Below are 26,370 nucleotides of genomic sequence, written 5' to 3'. Positions count from 1 at the left end.
TAGGGATGGTATATACAATGAGGTCAATACGCCCGTATCACAGCCCGGATTGTGAAGCTTCCACCATATCCCCAAAGTCACTTCCGCCGTCGGCCACTTGCACCGCTGCTGGATTTCTGTCGGCATCAGCAGCTGCAGCATCCTTCAACCTTCTCACCCCCGAATCGTCCTCCAGCCAACCACCACCTTTCTCCATTCCTTCAATATACTCCGCGCCAATACGCAAGTTCAAACTCGCGCTGAGCGCCCGCTCGATCCGCGCTTCTCGTGTCTGCGAAACTAGGACCCGGAAGACATGCGCCAGGAATCCGCTGAGGATATCCACGCTCCAATCATCCGGGATCAGCTGCAGGACATCTTTGATGTCGAACCAAGCGGCGAACCGTGCCAGGAGATCACTGGTCCGCTCGATTCGTTCTGACACGTCCTGGATCTGAAGGAATTCATCTAGAAGATACCGAAAGAGCTCCGACTGGTGTGGCTTGTCAGCGAGTTCGACAGTCCCTGCTGAGCTGGTACTGCGAGGTCCGCCAAAGAGGCAGTACCGTACGGCAGAGTCATAGTCGCCAAGCCCGTGCGTAAGAAGGCGGAGGGCCTCCCGGTGGCGGCCCTGCAAGCCATCCAGGATTACCGACTCGGAGACGAGCTCATTCTGAAAGGGTTCGATCCGGGCGAGGACCGCCGGAATTGAATATGTCAGTTTCGAGGGTGATGGCGTCGAAGAGAATTGGCTACTGCTCCCTCCACCGAGCAACTGCAGCAGCCGAAGTCGCGACTGCCACCAAGATTCCGAGGGGGTGTTTTCCATTATGAAGTTCATGTACGTCGGTTTAGGGGGCCGCAGGGCGCGGTAGGTCGAGTAGGATTCTGCAAGAGACTCCCGAGCGGCGGGCGAGGACTCGAGGACTGATAGGACAGTATCCAGGTAGTAACCGAGAAGGTCGTCCGCATATTGCGTGTACTGCATATGTTAGGCGTTCGAACAAGGTGTACCGGTAAGAAAGTATGTTAGAACTCACATTTTTGGCAAAAACGAGATGCTCCAGGTACACCTGGACTGCGTTGGGGGCGCGCTCTTTCAACATTTTCACCACATCAGCTGGCTCGAGTCTAACCCTACTTGTTTTGTCTGCGAAGACCTGGATTCCAAGTTGAGGGTTACGCCCAGCAAGCCATGACCCGTACTCCTCGACGAGTTGTGCGTCTTTGATCTTGACGAGGTATTTGCGCATCTGCGCTTCAATGCCCGGCCCAGTCACCTCCGCGCCCACATCTTCTTCTCCTTCGACGATTCTTTGCCATGTCTTGAGAACATTTCTGGACATTTTCTGGCTCTGATACAGCCGGCTGAGAACATATAGTCTGCGATAACTCTCTAACAGTACCACAGCCCTGTCGAAGCTGCCTTTCCAGGTATCAACAACCTTATTCAGCTCAGCACGGATTGGAGAGACCGAACGCTGCTCCATCGCCAATTGAGAATCCTGTTCCAGGAGCAAATGCAACAGAGCTGCATCGACGCTATCAAAGACATAGGTCTCATCAGCGATGCTGCCATAACCCCTCTTCTGCTGCCATGAAAGGAGAAAGCGCTTGATCATGTTCACGACTTCATCATCGAGAGCATTGAGATCTTTGTATTGTTCGTCTGCTTTTTCAAGGCGCTGTAGATAAACTTCCGCGATCTGCGCTAGCCCTCCATGAACCCAGATACCCTGCGGGCCCTGCAAGGCCTCTTGACGCAGCTGTGGGATCAACAAGAGAACAATCCGCGGATCCAACCCGCCAGTAGTCAGCACTCTTTCCGTTACCTGAATTGCCGCCCCCTTTCGACCAGCTGCATCCATGAAGAGCAGGTCACCAAAGAGCAGGAGGCTTGACTTTTGTTTCAGAAAATTGAGTCCCAAGAACTCGGCTTCAGAGCGCGGCTCGGCGGCCTGAACTTCTTCAAAAACATCTAGGATAGGATCCCTTTTCAAATTCCCGTACATGAGCTCCTTTGAACCCTGGGCATCTTGCAAAGCACCATCAAGCTGTGTTGTCAATGGATTTCTAACCACTCGCCAGATCCGACGCCCAGACCACATTACCAAGCTGCTTTGAGTCTGACCCAGAGCCCGGGCGAATTTGGCTTCTTCGTTATTGCGTTCTGCTTCCCACCCCCGCTCTGACGACCCATCGCCCTTCCTTACTCCATCAGAATCAGTCAATTCTTGGGACTCGAACAATTCCTTCTCCTTCTGAAGCTGCTCAATGGAAGCCTGGGTCCTTGGATCTGTCACTGGTATGTGAGGAGACAAGGAGGGCGTCTTCAGGCGGACCATCTGTAACAAGCTCCCCAGCTCACCGAATGCGAGTTGACTGGAGCTCATTGTGTGACAGATTCCCACAGGGCAAGACGGCATGTCCTCGGCCGAAGGTACCTCTAGCCAGCTCTTACGGTTCTCCTCCTCCCTTGGGTCAACGTCCCACGGTTGTACTTCCAACCACTTGCAGCGTTTCCCATCTTGTTCTGTCTCTATGACCGCAAGGATGTATTGATCGTGCGTATTCTCAGTCGACTCGACAAGGTTGTTCTCTTCGCCGCTATCGATTACAATGAACTCAGGGTAACGGTGGAAATTGAGCGTGCCACGCGGTACAACGTCTCCATCTAGATTGACAAACATGCCAACTCCAGGTTCTTTTTCTTCTGTTCCGGTAACTAATAGAAATTCCGACGGGGTTGGAGACACAATGTGAGGTTTTAGCTGCTTCGGCAAGGGAGGAAGCGGTTTTGTGTCAGTGACGGGGCCAGGCTGTAGCTCGCCTGCTCGGTTTTCAATAGATGTTCGCGGGGATGCACTGCGACTTCGGTCTTGCGAAACCGATCGTCTCGGCGTCCCGGAATCTGGGGAGAGTTCACGCGTCGCAGAGCGCGACCGGTCATGCTGAAGGTGCGGCGGATTTGGTTGAAGCAAACCAACGAGTGTATTCGAGCTAGAGCTCCTGGCATGGGTGCGGGTTCCTTGAGGCGTTGGAGACGGAGCCGAGGGCATATCCTCCACATGGCCCGACTCGAACGCTTCGTTAGATGAGGATATAGGAAATAGGGGTATCTTTTGCTGATGCTCCACGTCAAGCAATGAGTAGGCATGCGAGTCAGCGGCACAGGCAATTGTTCCTCTTCGAGACGCCGTGAGACAGCTGGGAAACTCAATGTTTCTGATGCGTCGAGCATCGTCCCCAATCCTGACCAGCATCATTCTACTTTGCGCTCCGATCAGAACAACGGGCGGTTCAGTACCATTTGTATCTGCATTCAGGTCAAGACCGCCGATCCAGCGACAGTTGTTGACTTTTGTATTATTGAATGCCGGGCTGAGCTCAGGTAGCAGATAGAAAGTAACTGTCCCGTTGCAGAGCACGCATGCTTTGTTGACAGTTGGAAGTAGAACAATTTGCTGAACCCCTGGGTGTTGTGTTGCCAATGGTGCATTCTGAGAGAATGGAATGAGTAGTCTTGAGGCCAGGATGAAGGACGGTTCGTTCGAGCTGTCAGAGGGGTCCGGTGGAAGGCAGACGAAATGAAGGATCTCCGCAGAGGAAGTACCGATGTAGAGATTATCATCTGAGGAGCAGAACTTGTCAGTTGTCTTTCTCTTCCGGAAACACAAAACAGAGAGTTCAGAGCTTACTCCAGTACTCAACACAGGTAATGTAGACATCGTCAGTCGTGGGATCTTCGCCGGACAAGGGTACCTGGTCTAACAGAGACCGGAGCACATAAGGGGCTGTTTTTGGAGAGGTAATTTTCCTCCTTTTGCGAGGGCTAATGCCGTCATCCTCCGCCACCATAGTGAGACCAGCTCTGGCGCTTTCAAGACAGATCAGTTATAAAACGTGAAGGAGAACAACAACAGTATGTCCTGGTGCTCGGCGGAGTTGATGCCTCAAAGAGTGGGTCCAAGCTGGGGGTTCTGCTATGTCAGCAGCCGAGCTTAACTAACTAGTTAATAATAATGGTGACAGCTTGGCCGTTCCATTGCATCCCAAACATCGTTGCACAATTGCTTGATATGATTGAGTTTAAATTCAACGGGACAGACTTAATTTTCAGTCAAAGTATTCATAGTCCTACACATCAAATTAGTGCTGGCCATGTTGTCACGCAACATACAATAACAAACATCGACCAAGAGTTGATGATGCCGTTGCGTACTAAAATCACGGGACGAAGCCATATGCGCTGCAGATCATGTGGCACGTCCCTCTTTTCAAGCCACCGCTGCTCTTCTCGAGGATAGATGCATCCACCAATCCATATCCTACACTCTTATTCGCACAGAACCGCAGATGGTCTTCTATAGATCCTGCTTGCAACGTCATCACAGAAATTCCAATAGTTGCTCGTCAGCTCAGCGCTGCAGACTTAAAAAGACGGCCCGCTTGACCGGTTTAGTATATCACAAGGAGTGACGTCTGGCTTTTTGAAACTTCAAAACGGGACGTTCTTCTTTCATAAGGGAGTAGCATGTTTGTTCAGTCTCATTCTGCCTACCTTCGGGTAAGCGAACGCAAGTATGGCGCCGCAAATAAACCACAAATCCGATGATTCGGTTCATTCACAAGTACAACAACCCTCTGACCATCCGAGGCGGCAGTCCTTTCGGGAATGGCTTCAAGGTCAATTTCACTTGAGGCCTCCCGATGACGATGAGCCTCAAGACTGGTGGCTTGCATCTACTGCGGTACCTTTACTCGCCGCTGCCACTGGCCCCCTTGCAAATGTCATGTCGATCGTTGGTTTGGTCATGCCATGGAGATGTCACATATTCTTCGACCAGAAAGACTCGCTTGGAAACCCCTTGCAAGTCGGTTTCTCAGACCCTCGATGGTAAGGGATATCGTTCACTGCCCATGATGACCTGGACGAATGCATGCTGACTTCTGCAGGTGCATTGCTCTCAACGCTACTTCACTTGCGTTGGGTATTTTGGGAAACGCGTTCCTACTGTGTAATTTCACTCGTATCATACGCTATATCGTAGCTTTACCCGCATCTATAATCTGCTGGTCCGCATCAACAGCTCTTGTGAGTGGCTTGGGTCAACCCGAATTCGCAAATCTTCTGACTTTGCATTGAATAGTTGATTGCGGGAACCGTTGCGATGCATGTATATGCAAGCCCGATTGCACCAAATGAACTTTACTCGCAGGCTTACTGGAGTGCCGTTATCGCGGCAATCCTTTATTTTATTCTCAGCGTCATATTGATCATCAATATGTTGGGATATCTTCTTGGACATTATCCCCAGTACTTCGCTCTCACTGATGGTCAGCGAACTCTGATCCTACAGACTCTGTCATTTGTCATCTGGCTATTGATCGGTGCTGTGATCTTTTCCAAGGTCATAGACATATCTTTCGCAGATGCGCTATACTTCTCGGATGTAACCATTCTGACCGTGGGATTCGGTGACATTGCGCCTACAAATGCCGTTGGAAGAGGCATTCTATTCCCTTACGCCGTGATGGGCATCGTCATACTAGGTCTAGTGGTCGGTAGCATTCATCAATTTGCCAAAGATCTTCAGTATGACAATGTCATTCGCAAACATACTGAGCGGAAGCGGCTGGCAACTATCAGACGTGCTACTACGTTGGAAAATAATCGTATTGGTCCAGCAGAGAACGGGGCTCACACGAGTGACTCTGACGAAACAGCACAGATCGGCTATCGGCCTCGCTATACACGTGAACATCCCATCATAAGCAGTATCAGCTCCTGGACTCAGGGACTGGCGGGTCGGACGAAGCTTATGCTCATGAAGGAAGAAAAGGACCGATTTGATGCCATGCGTGCCATTCAAAGTGAAACAATCACATTCCGTCGGACATACAATCTATTGTTGAGCATTATTATTTTTGGGATAGTGTGGACATGCGGTGCAGTGGTTTTCTGGCAGTTGGAAGAGAATCTTACATACTTTGATGCTCTATATTTTGGATTTTGCTCATTGATTACCGTGGGATATGGAGATTTTACTCCCACAACAAACGCGGCAAAGCCGTTCTTTGTGGTGTGGTCTCTCATCGCTATTCCAACAATGACCACCCTCATCTCGGAGATGAGCGACACAATCGTCGCCTGGTTCAAGCATGCCACCGATAAAGCTGCGGACTGGACCGTTCTTCCGCAATCATCCAAGTATAAAGCTTTTCTCCAAAGTGTGCCTGTTATCCACTCCGCCCTCCAGCGGCGAGCAGAAAAGAAACGAATTGCTCAGGGCTTTCCTGTTGGTGACTTAGAGCCAGGGGAACGGCATGGTGATGGTTCTGACTCCAGCCGTCGCCCGAGACCTCTTGAAGATCTAGCTCGCGACTCAAGTCCTTCGCGTCAAGCTTTGGCCCAGCAACTCGCATTTGCAATTCGACGGACAGCAAGACATGCTGTTGCACGCCATCCGAAACACTATAGCTATGAAGAGTGGGTTGAATATACGCGTCTGATCCGATTTACTGACAACAGTCCTGAGGGAGTGGTGCTTGATGAAGACGAATTCGGTGTGCTGAATTGGGATTGGATTGGAGAGACAAGTCCGATGCTCGCATCGCAGACAGAGCCGGAATGGATCCTCGATCGGCTCTGCGAAAGCCTGATTCGATATGTGGATGGTCAAAGTCGCAGACAGCCTCCTGACCAGGATGAAAAACCTTTAAGTGTAACCAACGGTGACCGGGATGTCGAAGAGCCTACATTGAAGAAGGAAAGAGACATCCGTTTTGAGGATAATTAGGCCCATTCAATTTGCTTTATATCCGCCTTTCGGCTCAAATATGACTTGACTCTTTATATACAAAATGACGCTCCAACAGCTCGTACCTCAGAACTGGACAATTCCACTTTTCTTCACACATGCTACTTTATCTGTAGTCAGTAAGTAGCTGTGAATCCGAGCCAGATCCATTATTCAGAACCGATATAAGCATCCTTCCAGCATTTGGGCTTCCTTCTGATGTTCCCATAGAGTACAAAATCATGCCAACAGGCTCCCTAGTCAATTCAGGTAGGACTGTCCCGAATAGGAAATACTGTGCAAACTTCAGAACCCCTGGGGCCTGAGGAGAACAGCTTATCCGTTCGGAACAACCATCGGTCCGCTCCGCGTGTCAACTGTCGACGGTCTCCGCATCTCAAACAGATCTGTCTCTGCCCGATCGCTGCTTTGGTCGATAATTGTAGGGGTATCTGGTTGAATTAGACGTCCGATGGGCTCACTGAGACAAAAGTTTGGGTCAAAATAGGAGAAAGAAGATGGATACTTTTGCGATCACGGAAAGCATCGTTCCCGAGAGCAACAATCAAGATGGCCACGACGCCGAACGGGCCAGCTCAGAGCAGCAGCTCCCAGAAGAAGCGAACAAGTTTCAACGTGCCATTGCGGCCTGGAGAAGTACGTCATTATTTGAATGCCGTGTCTATCTTGAACCTCAAGGTGCTGATATCTCTCCCTATTAGGCATCGACTTGACTACGACTGTCGCAAAACTAGACGCTACGGCTTCGGATATTGTCGCTCAGCAGCGAGATGCACTTATACAGAGAAAGGATCTGGCCCAAAAGACAAAGGATTTTCGAAAATTAGACGATGCTTCCAAGCTTGCGGAATACAAGGGTCTCCTGAAATGTCCGTCCTATCTCGGCCGCGATCAGACTGATCTTTCGAGCTAACGTATGGTAGCATATCAGAGCTTCATCGATCTCCTAACCAATCACGGGAAATCCTCCTCATCCGCCTTTCTACAGCTGTACTCCTCTCTATCAGAAGCTCCTGATCCTTACCCACTCCTTGAAGCCTCGGTCGACTCCCTTGTGCTCTCCGAGCAGACCGTCCCGAAATTGACATCCGAGAGAGACCAATTGCAGACATCTGTAAATCGCCTTACATCCCAATTAGAGGATACAGAAAAGCGACTACAGGAGGAGCGAGCCGCGAGAAAGAATTTGGAGGACAGCCAGGAAACGAAGATCAAAGAGATCGAGTCGTCCTGGTCCGCCGTGTTGGCGGAAAAGTCGAACAACTGGGCCGCCAAAGAGAAGAGCTTGGAGGAGAAGGTTGAGAATCAGGAGCGCTTACTGAAGGAAATCAAGGCAAGCTACGAGGTATCTCAAAGGCTGGGTCAGGAGAACGATGGCGGTGATGGCTCCCAACACGGGGCGACCGCTGCTGAGCTAGAATTGGTGTCTGCCGACTTGGAAAAGACTAGCTTGCGACTGGCCGAGGTGGAGGCACGAAACGAGCAACTTCGGCTTGAGCTGGCTCAAGCCGTTTCACATTCCCAGGCTACGCAGGCTACCTCGGTTGAGGACGATCCCGCCTATCTTCGCCTTCAATCAGAAAACTCGTCCTTGTTGCGCAAGTTGGACGCCGCGCGATTTGATCGGGAGTCTGAACGTCACGCATGGGAGTCGAAGCTCTCACAACTGGAGAGACAGAGCTCGAAGGTGGCTGCGGAGCGAGACGAGCTGCGGTCGCGGTTGGAAAAGACTGCTGATTATGAAGATATCCGCCGCGAGCTGGAGATGATCAAGGTAGGATATATCCTATGGCAAGATAGCCATAATTTCTTGCTGATTCTTCCCAGTCTATTGAGTTCTCTGCGGGCGATGCGGACGATGATGAGGCTGGAGATTCCACAGGCAATGCTAACGGCACCAACGGTGCCCCTTTGAAACCTAAGGATGGATCCAGTGGTAATAGTTTAGAGGGGCTGCTCTTGGCTCGCAACAAGAAGTTGACAGATGAACTTACCGTTCTTCGTGTGTCCCATCGTGACCTCCAAGGTCAGCTTGAACTTCTCCGTGAGGATCTCTCAAATACCAAACAGGAACTGGAGAAGTCCAAGCAGCTATCCACAACCCTTGAGAATGATCTGCTCCGTGTACAGCAAGAGGCGGCGAACGCTTTCCCATCATCCGCAATGTCTGTTGCCGGTACCTACAGCTCGAGGTACCCCCACTCCTCCAGGAGAGGAGCAGCGTCGCCGACTTCGTCTATCATTTCAGGTTTTGATCAGGCGGCAGCATCCTCCAATGCAATGGACGCTATACGCGCCGGGGAGCCTGTGGGTGGTGGTTCCGGTCTGCTGCCTATGATACAGGCTCAGCGTGACCGCTTCAAGAAGAAGAATGCGGAGCTAGAAGAGGAGTTGTCGAAGATGTACAGCACGGTCAAGACCTTGAGGCAGGAGGTTGCTTCCCTCCAGAAAGACAACCTTAGCCTTTACGAGAAGACGCGATACGTCTCAATGTACAGCCGTGGTGGAGCTTCCTCATCGGCCTCTGCCTATGCGAATAAACCTAGCAACTCCTCCGTCCATGTCTCCGCGGACACTCCTTCCGGTCTTTCATTAGACCGGTATCAGTCCGCCTACGAAGCTCAGCTATCACCATTTGCTGCTTTCCGAGGCCGTGAATCGGTGCGGGCGTACAAGCGTATGAGCTTGCCCGAGAGAATCGTGTTTTCTATCACACGAATCATCTTGGCTAATCGAACCAGCCGAAACCTCTTTGCGGGGTATTGCTTTGCCCTGCATGTCTTACTGTTTCTAGTATTGTATATGATGAGTACCATGGAAATAGAAAAGCACAGTAGCGCCAGTCTGGGAGCTGCTGCCGCTGCTGCGATGGCTGGCGGGGCCGGATCTGGGAGTAGCAGTGGCCGGCTACATGGTGATGATTGGCAGCAGGAGGGTTTTAACCATGCAGCTTAGTGGCCATCTGACTCCTTCTCTTCTTCTCTATTTTTGGCAGTCGGCGTTTACAATGTCAGAGATATCTAGTTCTTCAGCTGAATACTACCTTCTATTTCATTTGGTCTCCTTTCCCAATTTGAAGCAGTCAACGAGGTCGAAGGTTTCAGGGTCTGGGTCCCATGCTACGGTCTCGTAACGAGCTGGGGTGTCGGACACCCCTTGCTGCCATCGATGAGTACCTACTTATTTAGCGATGTCTTAGCATGTGGTGGTGTGGGCCCGCATGCATCTTAGCAGGCTTGATTGCTCCTTACCTACCCGGCATCGGACTGTGGCCCTTGGTGAAAGGATGCTAGGGTAGAATGATGAAAGTACCCGGCACCCTCGCCAGTCTCAAAAAAATATCACACAAAAAATATCCAAAAAGAAAGGTGTTGGCCCGAGCCGCGGATCGAACGCGGGACCTCTCGCAGATATGCTTGGGTTTATCCCTAAGCGAGAATCATACCTGGTTGATTTGTTAGTGGGGAAATTAGATTGATTAAGGCGGCGTAACAAGAACATACCACTAGACCACCCGGGCCACTACGAAAATAATGCGCTTTATTGAATATCATGTTCCAGGAAACCAAAATCTGCGCATCGAGTCTTACTTCTGAGTTGCTAGTGTTCTTTGGGAGGAAGAATATGTACCTCTGTTACTTATCAGAGCCATAGGAACCAAGTAGCTCGAGGACAGCCAACCAACTGCAGTTAATGTCACGCTTGTCGAAGGCGTTGATCACATTGAAATGTCTGCTTGATGATTACCCCGCGCTCGATATTATATTCCCAAGAATAACAACAACTAGGTTTGATGTAATGAGAAGGCAGGACGCAAGGAAAATGCCAAGAATGTAAAACTTATTGCCAGGTTTGAGGTATATATATATAATCTAAGCTAGCGGGTTAACATCACCGTCAACACTCGCCCGTTGGACAATGAGACCAATTGCCCAATTATATTACTAGCAGAAAGGACGAGGAAATACGCAGGTGTCATCAAAAGCCCAGACCGACTGACGCCAGTCAAGACCGGTCTCGTGGTCAATGGAAGCCTGTCTGTCATTCTGCACACTAACCCAGGTTGGCATGATCCCTAAGCGCCAGCAATGCAAACAGGAGATATTATTAGACACAGAAGGAGGCCGGGGATTTCTATGCCAATCAGCACGAGCATAACCCTGCTAGATCTCGTCAAGCGCATGCAAGCTCCAACCGGTTAGAAATCGACAAGACTGTCGAGTTAGATGCACCAATCTGCGCCCGAGGAGGACGTCTCTTCGGCAGCGCAAATTGCCCAGGGAGCATTCCATGTCTCGACTAGAATACCGTCTAAGCTGAAGGATTCCACCAGCGCATACTGGCTCCAATGAGCGAGCGTCATGGCGCATGGCTATAGCAGGCGGCTTCAGCGATAATCTAACTCGAGGCTGTTAATAGATCTGACAAGTCGGGTTTCAAGCATAAATTGCATGTTACTATAATTTCTTCAATGACATGCAGATGGAGGATCCGTGCAAATTGCAACAGACATGCAGCCATGCGAGCCGGGTGATTATATAGGATATTCACCCTGGCAGTTGAGTAGGGATCTTCTTACTCCCAGTCGTATTCTTTGCTGTTCAATCTTGCTAGTGTGCGTTTTTCTCCTCGGCAGGTCCTCTTTGTTTATGATGTTGTCTTGAGTGTCAGCGTTGGATACTAAGGACACTTTTCTTTGTTGCATTCGTACTCGATACTTCTCTACAACCCAATAATCTCCACTCTTCCGCTCCTCCTTTTCCTTCTCATATACGCAATACCCAACTGCATCTTATCTCCTCAACATAACACCTAGCTGGACTAGGCTTCTAGCGGGCAAATACACCAGTATAAAGCACCAAGATGCGGCTCTTTATCGTGCTCTTCGCCTGGCTGATGGCAACGGCCTACGCTGCTCCAGCTTTCTTCGACAATATCTATGAGTACTCCGACGAGCTGGCAGAGTTCTACAGCAAAGTGAGCGAGCATATCGACGATTCAAAGGATGTCTTCACTGCAACAACAACGTGCGATCCATCCAAGATAGTCTTACCCGCCTTTGCATCTGGGCTGCCCTCTCCCGACAACCAGAAGCCAATATATGTCGCCGTTGGCCGCGGAACACAGGTTAGCAATGACTGCACCCTCGGATCACACACTTCGTTGCATGGCTAAGGTAGCTGACCCCACGCAGAATTACAGTTGCACGACCTCAACCGCAGACTCGAAACCGGTGGCCATAGGTGCTGTCGCAAGTCTTTACAACGCAACATGCATTGCAGCAAGCTACCCAGACGTGCTAGACATGCTTCCTAACATCGCCTATAAGCTGCAGCTACCCACCGACTCATGTGCGACTCTACCTTACGCCAACCTCAATCTTCTTGGTCATCATTTCTTCGAAGATTCGATACCCGTTTTCAATCTCGATACAACTTCGCAACGACAGTACGGTATAGCTTTTACAAAGAAGAAAGCCGAACTGGCTGCGCCGTCTTCTGCAGTCCAAGGAGACAATGGTGCTGTTGCATGGCTTTACCTGACGACCACAAATGGCACAGTTGGAAACTACAAGAGTGTCTACCGGGTAGATACTGCCGCCGGGTCGCCGCCTAAGACCTGCGAGAACCAGCCGTCAGTCATTACAGTGCAATATGCAGCAAATTACTTTTTCTTTGGGAAGTGAGGTGGAGGATCTCTATTTTTTTTTTTTGCTGTTGAATCATGTACATACTCGTATGTTTCCTGGGTAGGATTCTTCTCACTTATGAGAATGAACTTGCGAGATTATCACACTTCTGAGTATCTCCGTAATACAATGGTGCGAGATCCTGTAGCTCGTCTCTTACCTAGTACCTATGAATGCTCAAGAAACGATCCAATTGGACGAGGGCTTATACAAGTCAGGTGATCTAGCTATCAGTTACTATCACGTGACTAGTTTGTTCCCACATCAGCCAGATCCCCGCTAAGCCGCTTTCGGATTAGCGGATTCTGATTTTTGAAAGATCCAAAGGCTCAGTCTGAAAAATCTCGACCGCAACAAACGACGAGCAGTACGGCCTCGACGGAACCCTGTAAGCAGACACGGTGCGGAATTTTCGCATATCTGCTACCTAGAGGCAATTTATCACCTTCGACTCACGGTTCTTTCCAATCGCAACGGGCTTAGCTGTCCTTTACACATCGAATTTTTTTATTTTTTCATCTTCGCTACAACAGCAGCTCCGCGATTTGATTCTGAGCCCGTTATCTCGGCTGTGAAAACGATTTCGATCTCTCTCTCTCTTTTCGATAATTATCATATTATAAACTACAATGGCATTCGGTGCTCCTAGAGGAGGTGGTGGCCGCGGCGCTCCCCGTGGCGGCCGTGGTGCGCCCCGTGGTGGTGGTGGTGGTTTTCGCGGTGGCAGAGGTTTGTCCATCATTATATCCTCCATCTGGGGAAATAGGCAGGCATAGACCCCTGAACCAGCAGTTTAGCTGTTCTCGTATGATTGCTTCTACTGGAACCAGAACTCTGAAGCTTCAATGCGGTTGCCTGTCCTACAGCGTCCCCTACGAGGAACGGCAAGCTAATACGATCTCTTCTTCATCTTCAGGCGGACTTGGAAGCGGTGGTCGTGGCCGTGGTGCTCCTCGTGGCGGCGGCCGTGGTGGCCCTGCTCGTGGTCGTGGTGGTCCTCGTGGCGGCGGTCGCGGTGGTGCTAAGGGTGCCAGGGGTGGTGCCAGGGTCATCATTGTATGTCTTTTCTGTGGCTGGGAGCGATTGATGAGTTTGGATACTAATATGGGAATTTGTAGGAGCCTCACCGTCACGCCGGTGTCTTCGTTGCCCGTGGTGGTAAGGAAGATTTGCTTGTCACCAAGAACTTGACTCCTGGAGAGTCCGTCTATGGCGAGAAGCGCATTGCTGTCGAGTCCCCTGCTGGTGAGGATGGCGCCGTCACCAAGACCGAATACCGTGTGTGGAACCCCTTCCGTTCCAAGCTTGCCGCCGGTATTCTGGGTGGTCTCGATGATATCTACATGAGGCCTGGTTCTAAGGTTTTGTACCTTGGTTCTGCCAGCGGTACCTCCGTCAGTCACGTCGCTGATATTGTCGGGCCTACCGGAAACGTCTACGCTGTCGAGTTCTCCCACCGTTCCGGCCGTGATCTGATTGGCATGGCCACCCACCGCACCAACGTTATTCCCATCGTCGAGGACGCCAGACACCCTCTCCGCTACCGTATGCTCGTCCCCATGGTTGACGTTATCTTCGCCGATGTTGCCCAGCCAGATCAGGCCCGTATTGTCGGTCTGAATGCTCACATGTTCTTGAAGAACGAGGGCGGTGTCATTGTCTCCGTCAAGGCCAACTGTATCGACAGTACGGCCAAGCCCGAGGTTGTTTTCGCCCGTGAGGTGCAGAAGATGAGAGAGGAGAAGATCAAGCCCAAGGAGCAGCTGACTCTGGAGCCTTTCGAACGTGACCACTGTATAGTGTCTGGTATCTACAAGCGTTCTGCATAAAAATCTGGGGGTCTCATCTCTTTATCATGTTTCTAATCATCCCATGTTTGCTATTTTTCGGCGTCAAGTGTTCCGTGATATGTTGAAATGGCCCTTTTCTTTTTCTGGTTTATGTCCATGTCCAGGTGTCCGTTTTTACAAATGTATTCTGTTCGAGTCGAAAAATCTTCCAGGTTTGCGGTTTCTGTCTAGAAAGAACACGCTTGGATGTTATTTCTTGTTTTTTTTAGTATGAGATAATGTGATGGTTCATTACAACTCTCTATCTCTTTCAGAACCTTAGGTACCTTTCAAGCTGACGCGAGGCTCATGAATTGGCTTTGCTCACAGCGTAATCCCCAATCGGACTTGCGCCGGGTTGACTCTTCCATGGAACGGGAGCAGTTCGGTCGGACACGTCTCCGACACTGGAGAGTCGGAACATCTGCGGGATACCAATGCCTCAACAGAAACTTTGAGGTAATTTCCGCGATGGCCACAGCTAATGATGTTAACGCTGATGGCGTCGCCACGGAGAAATAATGGTGGACGTGGGGGTATTCACAAGTTCTCTCCACCCACCCCGCATACATAGACAACAAGGAGACTATATAAACCAGAGCAATGGATCAATTGTGGGGGGAAATATAGTTACTGAACGAGTCTGAGTGTCCCTGTAATATCCAGTTTCTCTTCTATTTCTGGTCTACATTCCTTCCGATTCGGGACTAAGAACTCAAGCCTTCAACCATGTCTATTATCATCACTGGAGCAGGCGGCTACGTGGGCCAGGAACTGGCTGCCGCATTGCTCTCGACTGAACCCGATACAACAGTGATCCTCACAGACGTCGTCGCACCCACTGTCCCCGCCTCCGCTGCCCAGCATGCCTCGCGAGTCAAGAGCGTGCAAGCAGACCTCACCATTCCAAGCGTGGTCGACTCGCTATTCAACGAGTCCCACCGCTACGATACCGTCTACCTTCTCCACGGGATCATGTCAAGCGGCGCAGAGGCCAACTTCGAGCTTGGGATGCGGGTCAATCTCGACGCAACCCGGTACATCCTCGACAGACTACGAGCCACCATGCCCGGAGTGAAAGTGGTATTCACCTCGACGCTGGCCGTCTACGGACTCGCGCCCCCGGGCTTCGTCATCGACGAGACCAATTTCCCGCCGGTTCCCTCGTCGTCTTACGGGTCGGCGAAGCTCGTCATCGAGACGCTGCTGAATGATTACTCGAGGCGCGGGTTCATCGACGGTCGTGCCGTCCGATTGCCCACGGTGACGGTGCGAGCGGGACAGCCCACCCAGGCTGCGAGCAGCTTTGCGAGCGATATCATCCGGGAGCCGTTCAATGGGAAAAAGGCGATCCTGCCGGTGAGTAAGAGTACCGAGCTGTGGATTTGCTCGCCATACACTGTTGTGAAGAATCTGTTGCATGCGAGGACTATCCCCAAGGAGGCGTTTGGGGTTTCGAGATCGGTGAATTTACCAGGTCTGAAGGTTAGCGTTCAGGAGATGTTGGATGCGTTGGAGGAGATTGGAGGCAAGGAGCGTCGAGATTTGGTGGAAGAGAAGTATGATGCGGATGTTGATCGGATTGTCCAGACATGGACTCCTAACTTCAACACCGCGCGTGCTATCAAGTTGGGGTTCTCAGAGGATGTTTCGATGGTGGAGAATATCAGGCAATATGCTAGTCGGTTTCATTGATTTCTATCGGACTCCCTACTACATACTAGGACTATAGTTTAGGCGATACACGCGAGGCGGTGAAATATCGTGATTCAACAAAGGAAAAAGAAAACCGAAGGGGTATAGTATGCGTACATAAAAAATCCTATACGGCGGACTATTTGTACAAAAGGGACTTTTGGTTTTTTTACAATGATTACATCTTACCACACTTACCCTCCCTATAGTTGCACGCACTGCACTACTGCAGTAATATTAAGGTAGTAATTATTAAATAGAATAGTATGAATATCGAATTCTCATATAGTAAGGATATCAAATCAATATCGAATTCTCATATAGTAAGGATATCGAATCGAATGATATCGAATTGAATAGTATCAATATTGAATTCTCATATAGTAGGGATATCGAATCAAATGATATCAAATTGAATTGTACCAATATTGAATTCTCATATAGTAGGGATATCGAATTGAATAGCATCAATATGTAATACATGCGGCAAATAGTAAAAAAATCCAAAAGTCCCTTTTGTACAAATAGTCCGCCGTATCTTATCCTCGTCTTGGCATCCGATTGAAGAGCTGCTCCTTGGAATAGGCAACGTACAGACGGCCCTGTGGATGACTGCACACGAAGCACCTTTCCTCCAATACGCCCCGAAAAATGCGAACACGCCCAGCAGGATAAACGTTGCACCGAAGTGGATGCCAATCAATCAGCACCTTGTCTGCGTTCCCATTAAGCACTCTCACTTCGAGCTCCGCCAGCATAGCACGTCCCTGGCCACCAGCTACGACAGTTGCCGCATGTGGCAATAGGTTAATCTGGGCCTGAGACGTCATCCTGCGCAGGTCCGACTCAGGCATGGCCATCCTCGAGCATCCAGAATCATAGCACATGTCCAAGGTAAATACCTGCCCGTTGCCCCCGCGAGTGGGAGATACTCTCGCCTCTATTTTGGTCTAAGTAATGATTAGCACGAAGCAGCATACAAATGAGGTGAATTCATGCATTGGACAATGGGACTAGAAGAAGGAATAATAGTCAAACCTGAAACATGTGGCTGCCAGACTTTGACCTGTCATAGTAAGTCCAGTATGTGTTGCCGTTGATCGTGCCCGGCCATCAGGTCGTAATCAGGAGGCCCCTAAAATGGATATAATTAGTTACTACGTTATATCACAACGGGTAAGAGTTATAACTTACTTCGTACCAGCAAGGACCATCTTCTGACTTCCTCTCAGACTCGTCGACAACAACGCCATGCTGGAAGTAACGGGACTCATTACCAACCAATGCATCTTGAGGGAATCCTAAGTGCCAATCAATTGCGGCCTGGAGGTTCTGTTCATGGCCTCTCTTGTTATAGAATGTAGCAAGAAACTTTAACTCGGCAATTCGTTGCCCGTGTGTGATCGGCCACCTTGGGACCAGGTTCCAAGGGTTTCTGCTCGTAGAAGGCTCGAATATGAAGTTTGGATCCTCAGAGAGAGGAACATTTGCAGCGTAGGTCCCTTGGGAAGTATGAGGTTGACTGGATTGTCCAGACATGAACTCACAACTTCAATCAACAGTGTACGTGAACTTGAATCTGATCGCGGAGGAACGGATCTATGAGAGCCGCTGGAGAGAAGAGCAGTTTGACGGAAATGGGGAAGAACTTCAATTATACCTTAGCTTTCCCTGCAGGTTACAATCTTACGGAGTGAATACCGAGGACAATAATCATGCCCATCGAGCAGTCCATTCACAGGCAAACGTGTAAGGTAGGAGCACGGTGGTACTTTGCAGTGAAGCTTTGCAGTGAAGGAAACAGTCGGGATGGAAGGCAGGCTGGTTTGGAAAAGCGGGTCATGTGATTGGCTGGCGAGAGCTGGCGAACAATTTGACTCCCGAACTTCAACCTCGCATCTCCAGGACTGCCCCATCTCCAGCAACCGTCCTTTCCAATTCCTCCCTCTCCCTTCAGTCTCCCTCCAGTCTTTCACAATGGCCTCTCGGCGCCTAGCGTTCAACTTCAACCAGGCTCTGCGGAGCCGTGCCGCCTTGAAGGCCGTTCAGCCCGTGAAGCGTGGCTTTGCTTCTCCGGTCGCCTTGCCGTCCACCACCCAGTCGACGACTCTCTCCAACGGATTCACGGTACGAAAGAGAATTAAATTGCATCTCAATGGCTTCGCAATGTCGCTAATAAACCATAGATTGCGACCGAATATTCCCCATGGGCTCAGACATCCACTGTTGGCGTCTGGATTGACGCCGGCAGCAGGGCAGAGACTGACAAGACTAACGGAACCGCACACTTCCTTGAGCACCTTGCCTTCAAGGTATATATCCAGTGAACATTCGGGTAGTTGATCGGTTGCTGACGGAAATGCAGGGTACCAACAAGAGAACCCAGCACCAGCTGGAACTCGAGATCGAAAACATGGGTGCTCACCTGAACGCTTACACTTCGGTACGGCCCGGAACAATGATCGAATTGACCTTTCATCAGGAGACGAGTTGAACTAATTGGAGCTTTTTTTTTTATTTCTAGAGGGAAAACACTGTCTACTACGCCAAGTCTTTCAACAACGATGTCCCCAAGGCCGTCGACATCCTCGCCGATATCCTGCAGAACTCGAAGTTGGAGCCCGCTGCTATCGAGCGTGAGAGAGATGTGATTCTGCGTGAGCAGGAGGAGGTTGACAAGCAGCTTGAGGAGGTTGTCTTTGACCACCTGCACGCCACTGCTTTCCAGAACCAGCCCCTTGGTCGCACCATCCTCGGCCCCAAGGAGAACATCCAGAGTATCTCCCGGGATAACTTGACCGACTACATCAAGACCAACTACACTGCTGACCGCATGGTTCTGGTCGGTGCCGGTGGCATCCCCCACGAGCAGCTCGTCAAGCTGGCTGAGCAGCACTTCGGTTCCCTCCCCAGCAAGCCCCCAACCTCCGCTGCTCTCGCTCTCACCGCTGAGCAGAAGCGTACCCCCGAGTTCATCGGATCCGAGGTCAGAATTCGTGACGACACTCTTCCTTCTGCCCACATTGCCGTTGCTATTGAGGGTGTCAGCTGGAAGGATGATGACTACTTCACTGCTCTCGTCGCCCAGGCCATCGTCGGCAACTGGGATCGTGCCATGGGCAACTCCCCCTACCTCGGCAGCCGCCTCAGCTCTTTCGTTAACCACCACAACCTCGCCAACAGCTTCATGAGCTTCTCCACTAGCTACAGCGACACTGGGTAAGTTTGTCATTTTCAAAAGTATGGCAATGCCAGATAAAAATTGAACTGATCGAACTATAGTCTGTGGGGTATCTACATGGTCTCGGAGAACCTGACCAGGCTCAACGACCTGGTCCACTTCGCCCTCCGCGAGTGGTCTCGCTTGTGCTACAACGTCTCCGCTGCCGAGGTTGAGCGTGCCAAGGCTCAGCTCAAGGCCTCCATCCTCCTGTCCCTCGACGGCACCACTGCCGTTGCCGAGGACATTGGTCGCCAGATCATCACCACTGGCCGTCGCCTCAGCCCTGAGGACGTTGAGCGCATTATTGGCCGCATCACCGAGAAGGACGTCATGGACTTCGCCAACCGCAAAATCTGGGATCAGGACATCGCTATCAGCGCTGTCGGTTCCATTGAGGGCATCCTAGACTACCAGCGCATCCGCAATGACATGAGCCGTAACTCCCTGTAAACGAAACTACCGGTTTTTCTTGATGTCTCAGAATTCATGGCCATTGCCTCCTGTCCAGTTATGTTTCCTTTGTTCCGTTGGTAGTTAATAGATCGAAGAGGTGGAAGTTGCGGAGGTAGCGTGTTCTGTACAGTACACAACAGTTGACTGATATACTCAAAATGTGTATTCTCTTTTACTTCAACTTTACCATTCCAGTATTCATTCTTAAGGCAGCTACACTCACAAACTGAGCATGCTTATTTAATCCTTAGATGACTGCCGATACCAGTAACCCAAGCTTCGGGAAGATGCAATGTAATGATTATCAGTTCACTCGTCCGATACACCTCACTCAAGACCATTATCGAACTCAGAACCAGAATTACCATTATTTTTATTATCTCATTAGCACTATTATAATTGAACCGACAAACCCTGACCACAACAACATTACTGAGGATAAGCCATCCCCGAAGGAGCCTGATACCCAACCTGAATGTTGTTCGACCGAGCCTCGACCTCCTTCTCGTTCTGCACCAGCGTGCAGCACGGGCAGAGGTAAGACTGCCAGCAATCGTCGAACGCGGAGCCCTGGATCCCAAAGCGTTCACGGAGTTGACCTCGTTTGATCATAAGCAGGACCCAGTAGAGGCCGCAGTAGCCGGAGAGCGCGTAGAGGCAGCACTATGGGTACAGATGGTGGTTAGTATCATTGCTGTATGAGAAGACACTAGACAATGCATACATCGCCGTTGACGTAGCTGTGCTCCTTCAGAGCGGGATCCTGGAGGCGAGATTGGGTTTTGCCGAATAGGCAGCATGGTGCACACCAGCCGACGAGACCTGAAGGGATAAATGTCAGCAAATAGATCGTAGACGGGAAGACGGAGGAGGCAAGGTCATTGAGAGGTCAAGGATCCCTTACAGGTTTCAGTGGGAGAGAAACAGTCCCAGAGCGAGCTGGACCACTCATGGGGGTGCTGAGCATGAGCAGCAGGGGCAGTCTGTTGGGGATCTTTGGTATCCATTATTGGGTATACTTCAAGTGCACGACGACGGTTAAGAGTCCCAAAGAAATGACCTTACAACACCAAGTCCGAGGGGAAGCCACCAATTTAAACTGCAGCGATGGCAGTGCCTCAAGGGGAAGGGCTGTCTCGTAGGCTCAAAGGATCTTTTTTCTTTTTCTCTGCCGAGACAAGAACGTTGTCGCGAGTCGCGACACGTGAAGATCCCTCAGCAGACTCTCAGGGCCTTACCTGAACTACGGCCTGCCAGATGCAGGTACCCATCTGAAAAAGCTCCATGTTCTGCTTGGTCCAATGGTGGACGAAGTCAATCCACTAAGTTTCATGACTCCATCGTGGAAATGGGGGCTGAGAGAAAACTTTGTTTGACATCAAAAATAGCCAGTGAGGCTGCGATGCTCCTTTTTTGAGCAACTGTGTAAATTGTCTCTTCAGCGATAAGTGTTGTGACTTGTGAGCCAGTGTGTCTGCTTGTGGAAGAGCTGAACCCAAAACACGAGAACTAGCAGCGACTCCACAGTGTTAGTCAGAGTTAACTATTTCTTTTGGTACAAACTTTCAGAGCAGTCAATTGGAACTGGATTCGAAGGAAATGATCAGCAAAGATCGTTCAAAATCTCGCTCAGAAGGGATTAGGTGAACGCTTAATCTCGTATCTCGTGCGGCTCAACCGCACAGGGGCTGTAGGGTTGACACTTTCACAGAAAGTACGGAGTCGATAGGATGGCATTTCCCAATACGAGCCCTAGGAAGATGATCCCGCTAATCGCGACCAATTTCATCTCATGTTTCAGCCTTCAGGAGAACTGAAGGATTTGAAGGATCAGAAGTTTGTGTCAGGCACGTTGTTCAGGCGGTGTGACAGGTATCTGTAGGAGTTCTGTGACCTATATTGGGCTCGAGACGGATGACAACAGCGAGAAACATCGTCGCAAGCGTGCATTAAAAATTCCAGAGGCATGCAGTAGCATCGAAATGATCGAATACTTCTAGCGAGATTCACATTACCGTCATGTTGAGGGCAAGTAGCGATGAAGTTCATGGGCGACAGATGTCGGGAAAAGCTCGGGATTAGTCGAACATCAACAAAGCACCTCGATGCTGGTACCCGGCCGTCAATTCTCACTATTGCCGGTTCACTGCTGTCTAGTTAGCCTCTCCGATAAGTCTTCACACTCCTAAAATAGGTCTCCAACAAGGAAAAGAGTCGTCGATGAAGTCGTTGAAGGTTGATTGTTTGTAGAGAGCATGACATAATCGGGAGGCGGCGGGCCGAGCATTAATCCGAAGCGGCATGTTTTACTTTTTTGGAGCTCCGCGATGAAGAAATAATTATTGCTGCGCAAGAGCAGGCCAAGAATATCTTTGAGCCTCGGCTTCTCATACCAATCATATCATTTGATCACCATGGCTAAGCGTGGTGGTAGAAAGGTGAGCATCCCCGATATCAATTGGTCTTGTCTCGCCACTGTGGAAATTCGTCGCAGCTAACATATTTTGTTGCAGGGTGGCCGTGGCGGCGGTGCGCGCGGGCAGCGCCAGAACTACGCGGATATTCCCAAAACGAATGAGAAGCTCGAGCGCTTTTACACTGAACAAGGCTTCATTCCGGAGGAAGAGAGAGAAGCATTCTGGGAAGCTCTCCGGAGGGACCTTCCCAACAGCTTCCGATTCACTGGTTCAAAAGGGTACGTTCATGGCAGGCCGAAATCTCTCAGCTGAATTGAACTCTGACGTTTTGAAGACACGCCCTTGCTGTCCAGGAAAAGCTCAAGGATCACTATATTCCCGAAATCACCTCGATCCAGTATGAGGGTAACTTTGTCGAGCCGCCACGCCCAGTTCCTTGGTACCCAGACCAGCTCGCATGGTGGATGACCACCCCCAAGAATGTTGTCCGGCGATTCAAGCCTTTCGCCTCTTTTCAGAAGTTCCTTGTCGCCGAGACGGACGTTGGAAATATCACTCGACAGGAGGTTGTGAGCATGATTCCCCCACTGCTCATTGACGTCAGACCTGGCATGACTGTTTTGGACATGTGCGCCGCACCGGGAAGTAAGTCAGCGCAATTGATGGAACTACTTCATGCGGGAGAGGAAGATGCGATGCGCCAGGTGGCTCAGCAAGTGAAGGAAGGGCCGGCAGAGCCGGAACCTATAGGGCCGGAGGGTCTCAACGACGATGGCAGAACCACTGGTCTTCTCATCGCCAACGATTCCGACTTCAAACGTGCACACATGCTTGTCCATCAGATGAAGCGACTGAGCTCCCCGAACCTTATCGTCACGAATCACGACGCCACTATGTATCCCTCCATCAGATTGCCTCCTCTCCCAGGATCAGACGGCAAGCCCCAGAAGAACAGATACCTGAAATTCGATCGTATCCTTGCCGATGTCCCTTGCACCGGTGATGGTACTGCCAGGAAGAACATCAGCGTGTGGAAAGAATGGGGCCCTGCCAACGCCCTGGGTCTGCACGCTACCCAGGTTCGAATTCTTGTTCGTGCTCTGCAGATGCTGAAGGTTGGTGGACGGGTGGTCTACTCCACTTGCAGCATGAACCCTGTCGAGAACGAGGCTGTCGTTGCTAGTGCTATTAACCGCTGCGGAGGCTCGGCCAATGTTGAAATCTTCGATTGCAGCAATGAATTGCCCGGACTGAAGAGAGCTGCTGGCGTGCGCACATGGAAGGTCATGGATCGTGAGGGCCGTATGTACAACAGCTGGAAAGAGGTCGAAGAGCAAAGGGAGCGTGAAGGCATTATTGGCCTGGGCCGGATCGGGGAAGGCATGTTCCCGCCTACCGGAGAGAATGCAGACTTGCCTCTTGAGAGATGCATCCGCGTCTATCCTCATCTCCAAGATACCGGCGGTTTCTTCATCACTGTCCTTGAGAAGAAATCTGAAATTCGCGCCAAGCCGGAAGACTCCTCTAAGGTCATCCCCAAGGCCTCCATTGCAGCTCTGACTGAGGAGCTGGATTTCAAGCAGAAGCATGGAAACGCACACCCTCTTGAAAAGCTCGATGCCTTGGACGATCTGGTTGCCCCTGATCAAGAGGCCCAGTTGGAGATGGATAAGAACGCTTCTGTTGCTGAAGCGACGCACCAAGTGCCCTACTTCGCAACGAACCAGATTTCGCCTGCAAAGAGAGATGCAGAGGACATGGAAGATGAAGTTCCATCCAAGAAGACCAAAGTGGAGGATGGTACTGAAGTAGTACTGGGTGATCGTCCAATCCACCGTCCTCCGCCCGAGGCAGAGGACCCTGACGTCTCCGAGAGCACCCCTACTCCGCTCCCGACGGAGACCCCTCAGCCAGAGTCAACCGAGACAAAGCCCCAGCCCCCGCAAAAGCGGAAGCCGGGCCAGCCGATTGAGGAACCATTCAAATATCTGGATCCCAATAACGAGGAAATCGACCCGATTTTCAAGTTCTACGAGATCTCCGAGCGGTTCCCACGTGACCGTTTCATGGTCCGCAACGCGCAGGCGACCCCTACGAGGACTATCTACTACACCAGTGCATTGGCGCGTGACATCCTGATGGCAAACGAGGGACATGGCATGAAATTTGTGCATTGCGGTGTGAAGATGTTTGTGAAGCAAGATGCACAGCGCCCCAACGTCTGCCGCTGGCGCATCCAGACCGATGGGTTGCGCATCCTTGAACCCTGGGTGGGTCCTGGTAGGGCTGTCGTCCTGACCAAGAAGGAGACCTTGCGCAAACTCCTCGTAGAGATGTTCCCCAAAGTTGCTGATGATGGCTGGAAGGATCTTGGCGAGATTGGCGAACGCGTGCGGGATATCGAAATGGGATGCAGCATTTTGTATGTTCAGCCGGAGGAGAACTTTAGGTATGTCAAATCACTTTTCATATGGCAGCAGGGTCTCCCTACAATCACCATTACCACCACAACCACCACCACCACCACCAACAACAACAGATGACACTACCACCAAGCCCCATCATCCTGACTCTCCGTCCCCACATCTCACCTCTCCTATTACCCCAGCTATCCATCAACTACGATCAATCTAGATGCTAATTGGTTCCCAACAGTGAACATATGGTGCTCCCACTTTGGCGGTCGCTACATTCGGTCAACCTCATGCTTCCCAAGGAAGAGCGCCGTGCCATGCTCCTACGTATATTCAACGATGAGCCTCAGCTGTTGAACATTACTCAGCAAGGCACGCCTCAATCGTCCACTCCAATAGCGCCCGCAGTCGAGACGAATGAGGAAGACGTGTCTGGCATGGCTCCTACGGAAGCGGAAGAGAATGCCCTGAAGCAGGAAAACCTTGTGCTAGGCGAGGATCAGCAGGAGCAGGTTGATGCTCGGGAGACATGGACCAAGGCCGGTGACGAAGATGACCGGTTTAACACAACTGTATAAATATCGCCATGACGAGTGGTGCTTCGCATCTAGTCTTTAACTCGGTGTTTTGGAAAAGAATCAAGTTTAAGCTTCTATTCTCTTATTCGAGCGAGGACCTCACTCGACACTAGGAGTCTCACTGACGGGAATGAGCCCATGGGTACTATCATTTAGTATTCATCACCAAAATCTTGTGCTTGCAGGGGTCGAAACGAGCGAGCAGTTGCGTAGTATGACCTTCGAAGCTTACATCCAACCACAACGTTTGACATCTCAAAGCAAGGTTATGTGGCTGTCATTGTTACATTTACCATGAGCAGGGACCAATGTTCATAGTGATTGACACCAATGATATGCCTTATGCAAGAACTTGATTTTCGTATGTACAGCGATGACCGGCATTATGGAGCTGGAAACTTGTTCCAGTCCTGCATGTATGCTCAGCACTAGTAGTCTACTTGAGAAGCCCAGGTTGCATTGCAATTTAACCGACAGGATAAATGCATATGCATCTCAATAATAGGTCGCACTGGTTGTGTATTTCGCCGAAAAATAGCCGGATCTGAGGAGTTAGGAAGCGAAGGGGGATTGCTCACGGCTGGCCGCTTTACTCTCGAATGATGGGCATGAGATATAGCGTAAGGTATTCTGTCAATTCACTCTACCTTTGCATTACGTTCACCATCAGGATTCAGTGGACATGATTGTCGCTCTTTTGTTGTCTTCCAGTTTTGTGAGAGGGAAAACACCCCTCAATTTAATGCGTTTGGGGATTGATTATAGACACTTGCACAGGCCCCGGTGATAGGTACCAAGCTCTCAACTTAGCAAACACATCAGCCACTTGCATCAATAAAGCAATCAGAGAACAGTCAGATTACGGAGGAGAATACGGAGCAGAAGAGGAAGAACGTAGCAGATTCCGGACTCCACATTTCACACTCCACCGAGTCCACCGCGACCCCGCAGTCCCGCTTCCTCTACAGCCGTCCGAAAGCTTGGATTGGATTACACGGATCTGGAGTCAAGAGGACCCCTGATGAGGGTCCTTGCAAGAGAATATCAGCAGCAATGGAAGAAACCTAGTCATTGAGCGCTGAATCGTTAATCGTCCTGACTGAGCATGTCCAGGGGATGAGATTGTCCCTTGCATGAGTCTGGACAATCGAGATGACAGGGAATCGATACGGTGATGATGCTAGTCAATGCAGCCATGCCATTGCATCATCGTCATGATGCGAGTCAATTGCAAGACTCGGGGCATTGACCATCGCATGATTCTCCGGCATG

General features: G+C 50.5%; 9 protein-coding genes and 1 non-coding gene across 10 annotated transcripts; 7 read left to right on the top strand and 3 right to left on the bottom strand.

Annotated features, from left to right (window-relative positions):
* Positions 1-37: 37 nt before the first annotated feature.
* Positions 38-3,837, bottom strand: Aspvir_008799 (putative TGF beta receptor associated protein 1; the record flags this gene model as incomplete). The annotated part of the gene is made up of 3 exons (XM_043271956.1): positions 38-961; positions 1,020-3,610; positions 3,678-3,837. 3 exons carry the CDS (start codon positions 3,835-3,837, stop codon positions 38-40), a joined length of 3,675 nt encoding a protein of 1,224 aa, XP_043127891.1.
* Positions 3,838-4,562: 725 nt separating this feature from the next.
* Positions 4,563-6,779, top strand: Aspvir_008798 (potassium channel family protein; the record flags this gene model as incomplete). The annotated part of the gene is made up of 3 exons (XM_043271955.1): positions 4,563-4,876; positions 4,936-5,074; positions 5,130-6,779. The coding sequence occupies 3 exons, from the start codon at positions 4,563-4,565 to the stop codon at positions 6,777-6,779; spliced, it is 2,103 nt and encodes a 700-aa protein (XP_043127890.1).
* A 518-nt stretch (positions 6,780-7,297) lies between these two features.
* On the top strand, positions 7,298-9,755 carry Aspvir_008797 (CCAAT displacement transcription factor COY1; the record flags this gene model as incomplete). Its single annotated transcript, XM_043271954.1, has 4 exons — positions 7,298-7,436; positions 7,502-7,669; positions 7,724-8,574; positions 8,628-9,755. 4 exons carry the CDS (start codon positions 7,298-7,300, stop codon positions 9,753-9,755), a joined length of 2,286 nt encoding a protein of 761 aa, XP_043127889.1.
* A 418-nt stretch (positions 9,756-10,173) lies between these two features.
* Positions 10,174-10,320, bottom strand: Aspvir_008796. The gene has a single exon. It is a non-coding gene; the product is annotated as a tRNA-Pro (tRNA).
* A 1,343-nt stretch (positions 10,321-11,663) lies between these two features.
* On the top strand, positions 11,664-12,486 carry Aspvir_008795 (uncharacterized protein; the record flags this gene model as incomplete). The annotated part of the gene is made up of 2 exons (XM_043271953.1): positions 11,664-11,927; positions 11,995-12,486. 2 exons carry the CDS (start codon positions 11,664-11,666, stop codon positions 12,484-12,486), a joined length of 756 nt encoding a protein of 251 aa, XP_043127888.1.
* A 632-nt stretch (positions 12,487-13,118) lies between these two features.
* On the top strand, positions 13,119-14,318 carry Aspvir_008794 (rRNA 2'-O-methyltransferase fibrillarin family protein; the record flags this gene model as incomplete). Its single annotated transcript, XM_043271952.1, has 3 exons — positions 13,119-13,218; positions 13,406-13,545; positions 13,608-14,318. The coding sequence occupies 3 exons, from the start codon at positions 13,119-13,121 to the stop codon at positions 14,316-14,318; spliced, it is 951 nt and encodes a 316-aa protein (XP_043127887.1).
* Positions 14,319-15,047: 729 nt separating this feature from the next.
* On the top strand, positions 15,048-16,013 carry Aspvir_008793 (SDR family oxidoreductase; the record flags this gene model as incomplete). Its single annotated transcript, XM_043271951.1, has 1 exon — positions 15,048-16,013. The coding sequence occupies one exon, from the start codon at positions 15,048-15,050 to the stop codon at positions 16,011-16,013; it is 966 nt and encodes a 321-aa protein (XP_043127886.1).
* Positions 16,014-17,990: 1,977 nt separating this feature from the next.
* Aspvir_008792 (mitochondrial processing peptidase) lies at positions 17,991-19,686 on the top strand (the record flags this gene model as incomplete). The annotated part of the gene is made up of 5 exons (XM_043271950.1): positions 17,991-18,140; positions 18,200-18,325; positions 18,379-18,456; positions 18,538-19,232; positions 19,296-19,686. 5 exons carry the CDS (start codon positions 17,991-17,993, stop codon positions 19,684-19,686), a joined length of 1,440 nt encoding a protein of 479 aa, XP_043127885.1.
* A 432-nt stretch (positions 19,687-20,118) lies between these two features.
* Aspvir_008791 (PLAC8 family protein) lies at positions 20,119-20,696 on the bottom strand (the record flags this gene model as incomplete). Its single annotated transcript, XM_043271949.1, has 3 exons — positions 20,119-20,352; positions 20,414-20,511; positions 20,594-20,696. The coding sequence occupies 3 exons, from the start codon at positions 20,694-20,696 to the stop codon at positions 20,119-20,121; spliced, it is 435 nt and encodes a 144-aa protein (XP_043127884.1).
* A 1,407-nt stretch (positions 20,697-22,103) lies between these two features.
* Positions 22,104-25,098, top strand: Aspvir_008790 (tRNA (cytosine-C5-)-methyltransferase; the record flags this gene model as incomplete). The annotated part of the gene is made up of 4 exons (XM_043271948.1): positions 22,104-22,127; positions 22,203-22,384; positions 22,441-24,555; positions 24,762-25,098. The coding sequence occupies 4 exons, from the start codon at positions 22,104-22,106 to the stop codon at positions 25,096-25,098; spliced, it is 2,658 nt and encodes an 885-aa protein (XP_043127883.1).
* Positions 25,099-26,370: the final 1,272 nt, after the last annotated feature.

This window comes from Aspergillus viridinutans (genome assembly GCF_018404265.1).
Source record: "Aspergillus viridinutans IFM 47045 DNA, scaffold_7, whole genome shotgun sequence".
Classification (NCBI taxonomy): domain Eukaryota; kingdom Fungi; phylum Ascomycota; class Eurotiomycetes; order Eurotiales; family Aspergillaceae; genus Aspergillus; species Aspergillus viridinutans.
This window is presented reverse-complemented; position numbering and strand designations above follow the sequence as displayed.